The sequence below is a fragment of the Notolepis coatsorum genome (genome assembly GCF_963971535.1).
Source record: "Notolepis coatsorum genome assembly, chromosome: 1".
NCBI classification, from domain to species: domain Eukaryota; kingdom Metazoa; phylum Chordata; class Actinopteri; order Aulopiformes; family Paralepididae; genus Notolepis; species Notolepis coatsorum.
This window is the reverse complement of record NC_140165.1, coordinates 229,769,336-229,785,455: the sequence shown is the minus strand read 5'-3', so window position 1 is coordinate 229,785,455 and position 16,120 is coordinate 229,769,336. Positions and strand designations below refer to the sequence as shown.

Below are 16,120 nucleotides of genomic sequence, written 5' to 3'. Positions count from 1 at the left end.
ATCCACATGCACCCATACACGTACACATACACAGACACACAATCTTGACTGTACTTGTTCTGTCCTGTAGGTTTCTATACAGGCTGGTTGCTTCCGGCCTCTGTAGTGGGAACTCTGGTGTTTATATTTGGGACCTGGTTGATGGTTACTGATGTACCAGCGTGAGTAAACCTGTAGAAGACTAGTGTACTAATGTACCAGCATGAGTAAACCTGTAGGACACTAGTGTACTAATGTACCAGCGTGAGTAAACCTGTAGAAGACTAGTGTACTAATGTACCAGCGTGAGTAAACCTGTAGGAGACTAGTGTACTAATGTACCAGCATGAGTAAACATGTAGAAGACTAGTGTACTAATGTACCAGCATGAGTAAACCTGTAGAAGACTAGTGTACTAATGTACCAGCATGAGTAAACATGTAGGAGACTAGTGTACTAATGTACCAGCATGAGTAAACATGTAGAAGACTAGTGTACTAATGTACCAGCATGAGTAAACCTGTAGTAGACTAGTGTACTAATGTACCAGCATGAGTAAACATGTAGAAGACTAGTGTACTAATGTACCAGCGTGAGTAAACCTGTAGGAGACTAGTGTACTAATGTACCAGCGTGAGTAAACCTGTAGGAGACTAGTGTACTAATGTACCAGCATGAGTAAACCTGTAGAAGACTAGTGTACTAATGTACCAGCATGAGTAAACATGTAGGAGACTAGTGTACTAATGTACCAGCATGAGTAAACATGTAGAAGACTAGTGTACTAATGTACCAGCATGAGTAAACCTGTAGTAGACTAGTGTACTAATGTACCAGCATGAGTAAACATGTAGAAGACTAGTGTACTAATGTACCAGCGTGAGTAAACCTGTAGGAGACTAGTGTACTAATGTACCAGCGTGAGTAAACCTGTAGGAGACTAGTGTACTAATGTACCAGCGTGAGTAAACCTGTAGGAGACTAGTGTACTAATGTACCAGCGTGAGTAAACATGTAGTAGACTAGTGTACTAATGTACCAGCATGAGTAAACCTGTAGGTTGCACAGTTGCACAAGGGTTTCGGACAGACAAATGCTAGGGTTTGAAAGCTCGGCGTTGCTAATTAACATTTTAAATAATTTTTATAAACTGGTCAATCTATTAATTAATGTATCTATTGTGGGCGGCTACGTGGCGTAGTGGGCAAGGCGCTCGCCACGAATGAAGAGACGCTGGGCTCGCCTGTTCGAGCCCAGCGCTCCACATTGCTTTCAGTTTAGCTGGTCGTTCATACTAATACACATTGGCCGTATTAGGGGGTGGGAAACTGATGGGTGGGGATCGGGCGTTGTGGACAGCGACTCCTACAGGTCGGTTGGTGCGCCTGCGCAGTAGAATCAGGAAGTGTCGGGGGCAGCGTGAGCCTCCCACGCGTTACTCCTCGCCACTGAGAGATCGAGCTGCGCAGGTGAAAAGATGCGACTGCTGTTACCTCAAGTACCGGAGGGGACTTGTGCTATGTATGACTTAGTCCACATTGCAGCTGGCTTGTGGGAGGCAAGAAACAGCGTTCGTGACAGGGGAGGGTTGAATTGGATGATACGAAATTGGGATGGGAAAAAATATAGAAAATGGGAGAAAAAGTGGATTAAAAAAAAAAAAATTAATGTATCTATTTTGTTTTGCTGTGTCGCTAGTGTAGGATTGAAAGATACAAAAGGTGTTGTTAGCGTATGAGCTCATTTATATCACTGTGACAGATAGGGCTGACCCCGATTAGTCTAATAGTCGACTAATCGATCAAAAGGAGCCGTAGTCGACTGCCAACCTCTTAGGCCTTGTCCAGACTAAAACGATTTTGATCTGTTTCATTTTCGTTTCGTTTTAAGGTTTCCGTAAAAACGTCTCAAGATAATAAGTGCATGCCACAAATTTACGGCAAATTTCGGCCAATCAAAGACGACTATCTAAATCCTTAGTTGGGGATATCCCTAGTGACAGATGTATGAACAGAATACAAGCGAAGCAGAGTAATGCTGTGGGACTGATGAATTTACAAGTTATGGGTGGATTATGAGGAGATCCTGGCCCTCGTTGGAATATATCTCAGCCAACCACAATGCCAGGTCTGCAGTAACTGGTATAATGGACCCTTTGAACGGTCACATCAAAGCAGGCGGCCATCTTTATCTGGCTTTCTTTTCAGAGCTGTGATGAATTTGGCCAAACAGCAATGCTGAACCTGGCCGCCATGTTCACCTAAAAAGTTTTTCATGAACTAGCCCCTTTCGGGGACTGTGATGCACCGAGTGAATACACCGGCCCTTATACCTTCATAGAAAAAACCCACAATTAAATCTGTCTCGCTTTTCTCTATCAAAACGTTCGTTGTACAAGTATCGCAGAGAAATTTCAAAGGTACTCGCAGTTGCACGAGGGTTTTGGACAGACGAGCGCTATAGGGTTTGAAAGCTCGGTGTTGCTAATAAACATTTTAAATAATTTTAAACACTGCTCAACTGCTTTATTTCCAGCGTTGGCTGCCTGATGCGCCTGCGCTGTGATCATAGCGCAGGCGCATCAGGCACCTATGATGAACCAGAGGTTTGTCACAAATAGGGAGTCCACACGTGATACCAAGTTAACAAAGAATTTATTTAATCCTATCTAAAGAAACAATAATTGATTAAACAACAAAAGCATAATGACATAAACAATGAATGTGTATATCAGAATGGACAAAGGATCCAAAGTTGGTTCGGTTGGTGGCTGATAGTGATACAACCTGTCCTGGTAGATGGGGAAAGCAGACGGGAAAAGCAGATGGGGAAAGCAGATGGAGGGGTTAGACAGGGGAACATATATACTGTGTGCAGGCAACTCCCTGCACTGCACAGGTGCTTCAAATTGGGGTAACGACCTACCCACTCTACCATGCTCTCTGATTGATTGATTGATTGATTGATTGATTGATTGATTGATTGATTGAAAACTTTATTAACAGATTGCAGAATGGGTACAGTACAGCTCAATACATACAATTGTTTAGGGGATGCAGACCAGAGAAAAACTTTTGTCTGGTTTACATCAGGGTCCCCCATTTTCAATTCATCATAACATATATGACATACATGACACACATACAGATATACAGTACTGCTACATCTATACATTTATGACATATCAGATTTGCAAATACAGTACTGTTTGTGATACCAAAAGAGTCCAGAAAAGAGAGTATATACATTTGACGTAGAAACTGTACATTGGAGGGTAGGTGGGGGGGGTGGGGGGGGGGACTGTACATTGGAGGAGGTTGGGTGGGTGGGGTGGGACACTGTACACCTGTACAAGCAAAACTGTACATTGGAATATTGACAACCATACTTGGTCATTTACTGTACATTGGGTTGGGTTAGGACATTTACAGGGGCCAGTTTCTAATTGCAGTCTCCCATAGGTGTTCTTTGAGAGTGTTTTTGAAAGAGGGTAGTGATTCACATTCCTTTACAGCTTTGGGTAGGGCGTTCCACATTGATGTGGCATAATTGCGAAACGTGTTTAGTCCCTTGTTTTAGCCAAATCTGGGTTTAACATGATTTGTGGAGCTCCCTCTGGTGTTGTGATCGTGGTATTCACTGACATTTGGGAAGTATTTTGACATGTACATGGGTACCTTGGTCGTGTAGTGAATCTTGTAGGCCAGGCCCATTGCAAGTTGCTGTACTCTGTCGTCTACTCTAAGCCATCCTAGTTTGTCAAAGTGGGCAGGGGTGAGGTGGGTTCTAGGAGTAAGGTCAAGCAGTAGTCTGACCAGTTTGTTTTGAGATGTTTGTAATTTTGTTTTTAGCGCCTTTGAGGTGCTTTGGTACCATGAGGTGCAAGCATAGTCGTAGTACCCTTGAATGAGTGCTCCTGCCAGAGTCTTCAGGGTATTCTTGTTTACCAGTGAGGAGATCCGGTACAAGAATCGAGTTCGTTGGTTGACTTTTTTTATTACATTGGATGCCATTTTGTCACAGGAAAGATTTGCCTCTAGGATGGAGCCCAGGTAGGTAATTTCTTCTTTCCTTGTGACAATATTGTCACCCACTGTAACTGAGAAGCCGTCGGTCTGAGTCAGCAGACTCCCCATTTGCAGGTAAAATGGGGGTCGTCACACACCCAAAGCCGGAAATAATTCATTCATTCATATCTTTCAACCCACACTAGCGACACGGCAAAACAAAATAGATACATTAATTAATAGATGAATGAATATGTTAAATAGGGCGCTTGTGTAAAATTATCAGCAGCTTATTACGGGTGCCTACATGCATAAGAATTGTTTTTCATCAAGAATTCTCCATATATAAAAGTGAGGTGAAATCAGAGCTGAATGTTTGTGTGGGTGTCATTGCAGGAGGGAGATCTGTGAGAGTGGGGACAAATATGTCATGTGTCCCCTGTGTAACATCTGCTCTTATTGGAACCTGTCCAGCATCTGCCACACCTACAAGGTGTGTGTGTGTGTGTGTGCGTGTGTCTGTGTCTGTGTCTGTGTCGGGGTGTGTGGTGGCGGAACATGTCTAATTGATAAAAAAAAAGTCCAATCGAAGTGACAAAATCCTTGTACTTAATGCAAAATAAAACATAATTTACGATGTTCTCTAGAGCCACCGATATTGTTTACAATAACTTGCGTATATATCTGACACAGAGAGTTACAGAATACAAATATCTTGGCATCTGGCTTGATTAGAAATGTACATTTAAATACTATATAGACAGAAAAGTAAATTATGGCCAAAGAAATTGGCTTCTTGTACAGGACACAACCAGCTTCTCAATGATTGCCTGAAAGAGGTTCATTGAAGCAGTCTGCCTTGGATTATAGAGATGCTGCTGCTCTTACTTCCTTGGATTCTGTATATCACTCAGCCCTCAGATGTATCACTATTTGTACCTCACTGTTTACCAATCTTTACTCAATGTACTTAGATTGTAATTAGGCTGTACTTTAGATTGTATATTGTATTGTATATTGTATATTCCTCTTTACTTACTTTTTTACCTACTTTTTTTTACTGTATGAAGCACACTCTCAGGGGCTCATACAGAACCAAGCATTTCACCGTAAAGTACATGTATTTTATTGTGACAACTAATAAACAAACTTGACTTGAAACTAACTTGATAGTTGTAGTATCCTGTACATACAATAATGTTGGGTGGTCCTCTCTGGCAGTGCTTTTCACTGGCATCCGTTTCTAAATAAAGTCATTGTTGGAGATATTCTTCCTTATATGACTTCATTATTAGACTGGACCTCTATTTATTTATCTATATATCTGAATGTCCAGCCGTCCTAATCTCTCCTCTCCTCTCCAGGTAGGGCTGTTGTTTGACAACGGTGGAACGGTGTTCTTCAGTATCTTCATGTCCCTGTGGGCTGTGACCTTCCTGGAGTACTGGAAGAGAACCTGTTCAGTTCTATCTCACAGATGGGACTGCTCTGAGTTCCAGGACGTTGAGGTCTGCCGTTTATAGACTGTTTTAATAGATCTTGAATTTACATTTACATTTAGTCATTTAGCTGACGCTTTTATCCAAAACGATAAATGAATGGACTGTGTATGGCAGTATACACTGGCTCATGTATTGTTTAATTTTTTTGCTGGCGGTGTGTTTTTAGGTGGTGAACAGTCTTGACCAGTAAAGACAGTAATTTGTGATATTGTTAATCAATCAAATAAATCGGAATCATGGTGGCATTCCTGATGCCTAATCTCAATTTTACTTTTGTTTTTGAACATTAGCGTATTCACAACCACTAACACCTTTGACTGTTAAGATATTAATTTGCTTTGTTTTTGTATAACCTGTAGTAGTGAAAGGCTTGTCTGTTAGAATATGTTATGTAAGAAGGATACAGGTAGGTATAATAAGCTAAAGCTTCAGCTACATCTTGTCGGTCAATATTATTGGTTTTCCTTTAGATTTAATGCTTTATTGTTGTTTATTTATTTGTTTTCTATGTGCATTTATTTTAAAAGAATTGTTAATAAGGACCGAAATAAATTACTACTACTATTACTAGCCTACTACTTTTACTAGCCTACTACTACTACTACTACTACTACTATTAATTTGGCTTATTCGACAAAACAACTAGAGATAGCAGGCACCTTAAATGTGAAGATTATGCATGTTACTTTTCACATATTTGGAGGATCTATACGATATATTAATGTACTCTGTACTGATACTTACCTGCATTAACCCATTCTGTGGTAGGAGCGTCTTACCAGCATTAACCCTTTCTGTGGTAGGAGCGTCTTACCTGCATTAACCCTTTCTGTGGTAGGAGCATCTTACCTGCATTAGTCTTTCTGTAGTAGGAGAGTCTTACCGACATTAACCCTTTCTGTGGTAGGAGAGTCTTACCGACATTAACCCTTTCTGTGGTAGGAGCGTCTTACCTGCTTTTTCGTCTTTCTGTAGTAGGAGAGTCTTACCGACATTAACCCTTTCTGTAGTAGGAGTGTCTTACCGACATTAACCCTTTCTGTGGTAGGAGAGTCTTACCGACATTAACGCTTTCTGTGGTAGGAGCGTCCGCGACCGGAGTTTGCAGCCATGGCTCCCATGACCACGAGGAACCCAGTCACCGGGGCCGAGGAGCCCTACTTCCCAGAGAAGAAAAGACTCAACCGCACCATGACCAGCTGCATGGTCATGGTCATGATGGTACGAGGCTGCAGGGGATACAGCCAGGAAACACAACACACAAAAGGACATTGAGGGTCCCCCACCCATTTGTTGGATGTAATACCCTTAACACTTTGAATGCCCACACCGAGATTTCTCGGGTTTACCCCCCGCGGGTTGAATGCCCATAACGAGAATATTCGTTTTTTCTCTTTTTTTTTTTTTTATTAGCGATCTGAATTCATATTTCTTTTTTTTAAACTTAATTTTTTTTAGCGTTTATCGCTTTTCTGGTCAAGCATGACCGACAGATACAGGGTGAAACGGGATATAGAGCAGGGGAAGACATTCGGCAAATGACGGCGGGTCCGGGAATCGAACTCGGAGTCAACCAGATCCGTGACGCAGCACGGTTTTCCCCGACGCAGAAATAGCGGCGAGATATGCGGTGAGCTACTGGAGCCCCCCCTGAATTCATATTTCATCAACCGAGTCTACCATTGGTAAATCAGCCACCCCAGGCACTCAGATGTGAAAAAAGCGCCCCCTATCGTCTCCCAGATGGTAATTCACCCTTTTGGATTGGACTCAATGAAAATGAATGAGAAAAAAATACCCGGAATCCACATTTTACTTCTCACTCATGTAACCGGGGCCGATCAGCTTCATGCTGGACCCTCAGAGCAGCGGGGATTATGTGTTTTACAGTATACGCGTGGGATCAATAAAAGGATAGATTTTTGGAATAGCGATCAGGAATTGGAATAATCCATTTGGATACCATCTGATCTCAGGTAAGGAATCTATTTTACCAGTCTTAGGATAATCAGACCCGTTTTCACGGAGATATAAGCTCTCCCCTATGTGTGATATGGCTGTTTGACTGTGCGAGCGATCAGGAACTGAGAGAATCGATTTTCAGCGCGCGGCACCAGCGTGCACACGTACACATATACTATCGATAATCTAGCGTTTATTTGAAAACGATTCATAAATAGGCGGAAAAATGACCGTTCTAGAATATTACAGTACAGGGCGATTATCATGGAATGCTTTTTTTCTCCGTGAAAACGAGGGCTTTTCAAAATGCTATAAAACGGAAATGAACCGATAAAAAAACAATCCGCTTCGACAATGTTGACTGGAAATGGGTCATTGATAATGCGACGGGCAGATTAGACACATAGCCATAATTTAAAACATAGATTAGGCGATATTAACGTTAACATTGAAGTGGTTGATGGGCATTCAAGGGGGTAAAAAGGAAAACACGGCCGGCTCTGAAAGTGTTAATGTCCATTTTTTATTGTAAGGAAGAACATAATATTCCTTACAATATATATATATATTAGAGGTGGGCATAGATATTTTTTTTTATCTAGATTAATCTATCTGCAATCCTGGATTTAATCTAGATTAATCTAGATTAAAATGGCAAAAAAAAAAAATCTGTCAAAGGCATTCAAAATATGTGTGTTCTACCCAAATAATGACCAGAAGTAAGTCCTTACTTTTTCTTTCCTCCTTACGTTTCTCAGGCCAGGTTGCCCATTACACCATGAGCCCATCTCCCGTTTCCAAAATGCATTACAGACTGTTTGAAAAAGCTGTTTTGCTATGATAATTGGTAATGAAATATCAAAATAATGTTCAATAAGATGTACTTGTACGTGTTTAATAAATTGTTTTATTCAGAAGTTAACACAAATAAATAATATTACCAGTACAGAACAGTACAGTATCTAGCACACTCTCAGGAGCAAAACAGAAAGAAACATTTCAAACTTGAACTATGTGACATGGCTTGACTCAATCAGTCCAATCTCTATTTCTCCTTCTTCCACCAGTCACTCAGGCAGACCAGCTTGTTTTATGTAGCGGTGTCTACTTATAGTGCCTATAATATTTTTCCCGTTGGGTGCCAGACAGGGCCAAACCCTGCCAATGGTAATAGTAGGCCTAGACTACTGAGCAAGCTAAATCATAGGTTAATTTGCTAAAATGTAACAATCAATTACCTTTTCATAAATTCAAAAACCACTCAAGAGTCATGCTCAATTCAAAATCAAAATGTTCATGTATTGGATTCAATTCAAATCATAAGCAAACATTTCATAAAACAAACAATTCATTTTCAGTCCAGCATGTGTGTTAAACTCCCATAAACCAGTTCAGTCCGTGGGCCAGCGGTGGCCTAAAGGTTAGAGAGGCAGGTTTGTGACCGGAAGGTTGCCGGTTCGATCCCCGGGACCGGCAGGAACACTTAACCCCCAACTGCTCCAGTGGAGTTGCTCAGTGGCCAATGGTGTCAACTGTGGTTGTACTGGGCAGCTCCCAGGTGTGAATGGAACTGTGTGAATGTGAAGCAGGGCGTTCCTGAAAAAGAGCATCTGTGCTCAGGTAAATAAAGGTTACATTTTTTTTTTTTTTTTAAGATTAATGGCGTCAATTATATTATCGTGCGATACTAGTCCCGCGTTAACGCAGCACGTTAACGCCGTTAACGGCCCAGCTCTAATATATATATATATATTGTAACTGAGGGGTACAATTCCCTGACTGTATTGATAAGTATGGTATCATTAAACCACTACCGCTTTATGTACTTTAACTACTGGCCATACAGTACACGATATCTAAATATGATGAACACTTTCCACAATGAAATCGGTTCCAGTCAAAGGTAATAATCAAATATTTAATGGAGCAAAGGGTACATAGAATATTTATCTTACATTTATCATTTGAATGCACTTGTAAGGCAAATGAGTACTCGTAGGCAAATCAACACTGAATGTCCAATCTCTGGTTACGCAGGAAGCAAGTATACAACCTGGCTCTTAGGGAATTATATCTATGGTACACTTAATGATATAGCGGGATATTCTGGAGGGGGTCCTCCCGGTTGTAAGCCGGTAGGGGGGGTAGGAGAGCCGTCGGTAGTAGACCGTCTGGTCAACGATATCTATGGAGACTTCAAGTACAGAAGACAGTGCAATAGACTCTTGATCCGTAGATGAATACACCTTGGTTCTCTTGTAGGCTGTAGCTCCACAATGAAGAAGAAGCTAGGCGACCTCAGTCTCTCTGAGCGCCGACTCAACTTGACTCCTCTCGGGGGTAAATCCAACACTCACAGGCGTCGGCGATTATCCGCTCCACAAATCACAGTACCAAAGCAAATATATATTCCAGCCGCATAGGGCTCAGCAGTCGTCGGGTAGGTAATCCAGTGTACATGTCCCTCGGTCCTCGCCTAGATCTCCTCGGATGAAAGCGCCATGTGGTCGGCCCAACCTGGATAAGACTCTAGATAACACGAGGAAGCGTTGGAGATGCTGGTCACTTTAGAACTCTAACCGCACGATGCACCATACACGATAGACTATTATTACTTGATAGAAATACGTCGCACTCGACGGTACAGTGCCAAACTCTGACAATTCAGTTATTAATTCGCACGAGGTCTCAATGCTATTCTAAGGCCAAACAGGCCATACTTCACCGCACGTCGTATCGTGGGTGAGGCTTCACGTTCTGTTACTAAGTTGGGAAGAAGGGTAAGGGACTTCTACATTTACTTGCGCCATATTTATATGCACGGTGAACAAATAGTGCCACTCTCATTTCGGTAGCCGTATCCCTGAGCGGAGCCGGGGCTAGTACGGACATGTCTCGTCGGTACCTTTGAACTTGACGCCAGGGGCTGGTCCCCTGGCGCCTGGTCCTTTGTCCAATAAGAGAATGAACTATTATGGGCTATAGTAGGCTAAAGGGATATTCCGTGCATATGTACAAGGAATATACAAGGGATATCAAACGACATACAAATACTATTCAATATATATCCATAAATAAATATATATATTCGGTTTAATCTGATCCTTCGTAACATATATGTTGTCCTTGTGTTTTCATTTGATCACTTTATCAAATGTTATCATTTTATCCCCCCCCCCCCTTTGAGGACCACAATGGAAATAAACCATAAGGTTTTATTGTGTTTCAAAACTTTCAATCCTCGACGGTTTTAAATAGTTAAATAGGATAGTGACAATACTGAATACAATATTGTTATAGACCCTAGTTTATTAAACCATGGACTGGAACCATAGGTTGGGTCCCTGCATGCCAGACTAGATATCTCAACTGGGCCCCAGGCAGAATAACTTTATAAACCCCCACAGACTGACTATACGTCAGTGGAGGCTGCTGACCAAATTTTTAGGTGAAGCACAAATTATTATATTATATTATATATTAAATTATATTTTTAAAACATCCCCCACTGTGTGTCAGTGGACACGGATGAAAACATATTAACATTAGGTGACAGCGGACCTGACCAGATGAAATCATATTAGGTGACAGCGCACCTGATCAGATCAAAACATATTAGGTGACAGCGCACCTGATCAGATCAAAACATATTAGGTGACAGCGCACCTGATCAGATCAAAACATATTAGGTGACAGCGCACCTGACCAGATCAAAACATATTAGGTGAAGGTGACAAGGAAGCCACAGACTCATACCCCCCCGACACTCAACTAACCGCCTCGGACAGTCCTTCATACCAGTGGCCATCAGGCTCCACAACAGTGGGCAGGGACTGCTGCCAGACATCGACCTAGAACTAATAGGAACCCAAGTAGGACAATAACACTACCTTATGCATACTGCACCTTATGTGGATACTGTGAATAATGAATAATGTATATTTCAGTTAGTTAGATAGTCAATTATAACACTACCTTATGCATACTGCACCTTATGTGACACTGTGAAAATATATTTCAGTTAGTTAGATAGTAAATTATATTGACCTATTTGTTTACACTGCTTGTGTTGTTTTCACTACCTGTACCCCCCCCCCCCCCCCCCTTCCCCCATGCTGCTATGATGCCTGAATTTCCCCAAGGGGATCAATAAAGGAATATCTTATCTTATTGTAAAAGGAAAGATGAAATTACCTACCTGGGTTCCATCCTATAGAGGCAAATCTTTCCTGTGACAAAATGGGATCCAATGTAATAAAACTAAGTCAACCAACGAACTAGATTCCTGTACCGGATCTCCTCTCTGGTAAACAAGAATACCTTGAAGACTCTAACAGGAGCACTCATTCAAGGGTACTACGACTATGCTTGCACCTCATGGTACCAAAGCACCTCAAAGGCACAAAAAACAAGATTACAAACATCACAAAACAAACTGGTCAGACTACTGCTTGACCTTACTCCTAAAACCCACCTCACCCCTGCCCACTTTGACAACCTAGGATGGCTTAGAGTAGACGACAGAGTACAGCAACTGGCAATGGGCCTGGTCTATAAGATACACTACACCACTAAGATACCCATGTGCATGTCGAAATACTTCCCAGAGGTCAATGAATACCACGACCACAACACCAGAGGGAGTTCCACAAATCATGTTCAACCCAGATAAAATAATTAAAAAAGTAAAAAAAAAAAAAAAAAATTATAACTTTTTTTTTAATAAAAGAAAAATCGTCATAACTTGAAATGAGATTGCATAGGTCTATGAATCGATATCGCGATTCTGTTTCGATTAATTGCCCTGCCCTACAGTGTGTACAGTAAGTTAGCTTGGTGATCATCATTGTGATGTAGGCTAAGCTGGCTAGCTACTGTTAGCATACAAGCTTTTAGAAACACTGTAGCCTATTTACTTTTTCATCCACAACTTTTTTTCTGATCCAGATGCATAAGTCCACTTCTTCATGTTGCTCAGTTGCTGTTATACTTCGGTCCTAATGTTGGCGCAAAGTTTAATTTAGCCTACTGTGTTGTTATAGCTGTACAGCTTACTAAACTACTAGCTTGCTCTTTCACACAGTGAAACCAGTCCAGCTGCAGGTCCGTAGGTTAGGTTTAGCTCGGGCCAATCTCAAGTTTCTCAAGTTTCTTTATTAGTTGTCATACAGAAGTACAGAATACTTTTATACAAAATGCTTCTTTCTGTTACATTTTGTATAAAAGTATTCTGTACTTCTGTATGACAACTAATAAAGAAACTTGAGAAACTTGAGATTGGCACCAGCTAAACCTAACCTACGGACCTGCAGCTGGACCCGTTTTGATTGTGCAATGCAGCAACCTCTGATTGGATTTTCAAGGCTGCCAATCATATTCAACCTCCGTGTATTGGATGTCAAGGGCTGTCAATCATTCAATCCCCCATTCAATGGCAAGAGTTTAACTGCACAGACCGTGCTTAGATGACGTTAATAGCCTATTTTGATTGGCTATTATTTATTATTTATTTAATCCTGGGTCAACCTGTGCAGCCATCTGCACGAATATACTGCAGTCATTACTGCAGTGCAGGCCTGCTCAGAGCTGTACATTTTGGCCATTTTTGAAGAAAAAAAATTATTCACTGGCATTTCTTTTACAGAGGAAAACATTTCCAATAAAAAAAATTATAATAATTAAAAACAAAATATATATATATGTAAATTAATAATAATTATGAATTATGAGTGAATTTGTGTTTCACGTGTTGTCATAGAGAAACCTCCACTGCTATACGTATACATAATATAATAATTAGCACCTAGTCGATCTCTCTAGTTCCTCTAGTCCAGGGGTTCTCAAACTTTTTCATACCGTGACCCCATTTTATTTAGAAATTTTTCTGGGGACCCCACATTGCGGAATTTCAACGCGGAATTAAGGAATATCAAAATAAAAGCACACGATGTTGAACTTGATCATGAATACATTAGAAAATGTAATTACATCACTATGTTATCAATACACATTTATAAAACGAGGCATATTTAGCCAGGATATGTTGCCAGAACATTAAAAAAAAATATATATATATATATATATATATATATATATATATATATATATATTTTTTTTTTTTACTTGCCAATGCCCGCAACCCCAATTTGGGTTGCGACCCGTAGTTTGAGAACCACTGCTCTAGTCTGATCAGGGGCCTCTTGGTGGTTCAGAATCAGAATCTTGACCCACCTCACCGCTCAGATTGTCTGATTCAGTCACACATTTTAAGAAGCTCCTAAAAACATGCATTTTCCTCTGAGAGGTGTTTTCTTAATCTGTTATAGGCTGTTTGGTTTTCTTAATCTGTTATAGGTTGTTGGGTTTTCGTAATCTGTTATAGGCTGTTTGGTTTTCTTAATCTGTTATAGGTTGTTGGGTTTTCGTAATCTGTTATAGGCTGTTTGGTTTTTGTAATCAGTTATACAGTAGGCTGTTACATTTTCTGTTTTTGTACTTTTTTTGCTTTAGAGTTTTTGAAGCATTTTATCACTTAATTCTATTGAAAGGTCCTCTATAAATAAAGGTTTACATACGTACTTATGTAGTCGTCTGATTTGATTTGATTTGATTTATAATAAAGGCTTTTGTCTCCCATGCAGGTGATTGTGGTTCTGATGTTCCTGATTGCCATCATCCTTTACCGGACCATCCTGAGTATCATCATCCACAAGTCAAAAACCTTCTTCGTATTCTCTGTGAGTCCAATTAAACACATAGGAGGAGGGAGGAATTCAACTTTAAATAAAATGAGATTCAAAGTACTGAGCAAAAGATTTACATAAAGATTCAATACAATGTAAATTGTGTTTTTCAATCGTGTTGCATTTTTTTACATAAGGAATGTTGATGTAACATTATCCAAAATGTTAGAAATGTTGTTGTTGACAATGTAGACTAAATCCCTTTGATGTCTATCGCTCTGGATATCAACAGAATCAAGTCATTTCAGATATCCAATCTGCTTGTTCTAGAATATTGCATAATGCACACGGATTACCCTGATTGGCCCATCAGTCACATCTAGCTGCTCTGATTGGTCCATCAGCTGAGTGGTGCTCAGCAAAGACCCCTACACTGAGTCCTTAACAGGCAAACATCTAGAGAACAGAAGGCCACGCCCCCTCAGCCTACTGAGATTTTATAAATTTCTTTATTGCAGGAAAAGTAATTTGCACATTTACAATTGACAACAACATCATTCATTTTCCATCTTTTTTTCTTTTCTTCCCCTTTCATTTCCCCTTCCCCTCCCTCATACCCACCCCATCCCCCCCACACCGGAGTTGTTGAAAACACATCTGCAAAACATCCAAACACACAGCATAGATGCTACTGGGAAAGAAAAACAAAAAAACAATAATAATATCAATCAGACCCATCTGTATTATGCACAAACATTTAGATAAAAAGAAGTAAAGAAAGAACTAAAAACACAGAAAGAAAACTCTCTAGCACGGCTGTGGCTGTGGAAGAAAATCATCAATGAGATTATTTCACTCTTTCCCTCACCCCTGTCTATAGTATTGTGGTAATTCTTGGGTAGTTTGACCTTCTGCAGCTGCGTCTCCCGTTCCCCTCTCCCTCCCCCAGTTACCCACCCAGCCCCCGGGGGTCTCATTCACACCCATACATACCATGTCATCTACGGATCTTTACATTATGTACACATTGAAAAACAGGGCCATTCTATCAGCCTTATATTCTATAATAATATTTCAAATAGCATGTGTCCGGATGGCAGAATTCAGTACTGCATCTACAAAACCTTCTGTTTAATCATCTTCCCTTTATTAATTTGCTTCGATTTTTTCATGTCCGGTAATTTTTAGCATGGTGTTATTCACAGTCAAAGATGCAAATAAAAATCATAATTTATATTCTCCTTCATCACGATTTACTCAAGCCTAGTAACAGACACAATATTTCTGACACTGGGAATAGATTCCCTCAGATCCATCTATGTCCCTAGATACCAAGAACATGCAAATGGACCTTGTAGAAGTGGAGCAATCTTGCATTTACTTAGGTATGTATTTTTAGGCGGATTTTCAGAAAATATGGCTAGGGCTTAACAGGTTAATTATATTTAACAGAAGTCCGAAAGAAGGTGAGAATTGAATAAAACTAGAGACAATTAAATTAGATTCAATTTAAGTTAGATTAAATTAAAATAACAGAAAACAAACAAAAGCAAATAAGTAGAACATTAAAACTGAAAATAAATGATAATTAACGTTATTCACTATACTTTCTTTAGCTACTTGTATGTGTTTAAAAAAGCGTCTTTGAGCACCTGGAAAAGCGCTATATAAAATAGATGTATTATTATTAGGGCTGTCAGTTTATCGCGTTAATTAGATTAATGCATTACACAGCAAATGATCGCGTTATGAAAATGTACTCAAAATTAATTACAATTTTTTTTAAATTCTTAATAAATATATATATATATTTTTTTATCTCATTCATTCCATAAGAACGTAGAATACACATTTACAGACTTTTTTTTTATATGGCTCATTTGCATGTTCTTGGTATCTGATTCTAGGGACATCTATGGATCTCAGGGAATGTATTCCCAGTGTCAGAAATACTGTGTCTGTTACTAGGCTTGAGTAAATTGTAATG

The 16,120-nt window shown here is 40.0% G+C and overlaps 1 protein-coding gene across 1 annotated transcript in view; it reads left to right on the top strand.

Annotated features, from left to right (window-relative positions):
* Positions 1-16,120, top strand: part of ano7 (anoctamin 7) — a 74,716-nt gene that overhangs the window by 26,223 nt on the left and 32,373 nt on the right. The window contains exons 10-14 of the mRNA XM_084320598.1: positions 71-161; positions 4,383-4,479; positions 5,351-5,494; positions 6,572-6,709; positions 14,092-14,187. Of these exons, the coding sequence (XP_084176724.1) occupies positions 71-161; positions 4,383-4,479; positions 5,351-5,494; positions 6,572-6,709; positions 14,092-14,187 (566 nt within the window). The remainder of the gene's footprint in view (positions 1-70; positions 162-4,382; positions 4,480-5,350; positions 5,495-6,571; positions 6,710-14,091; positions 14,188-16,120) is intronic.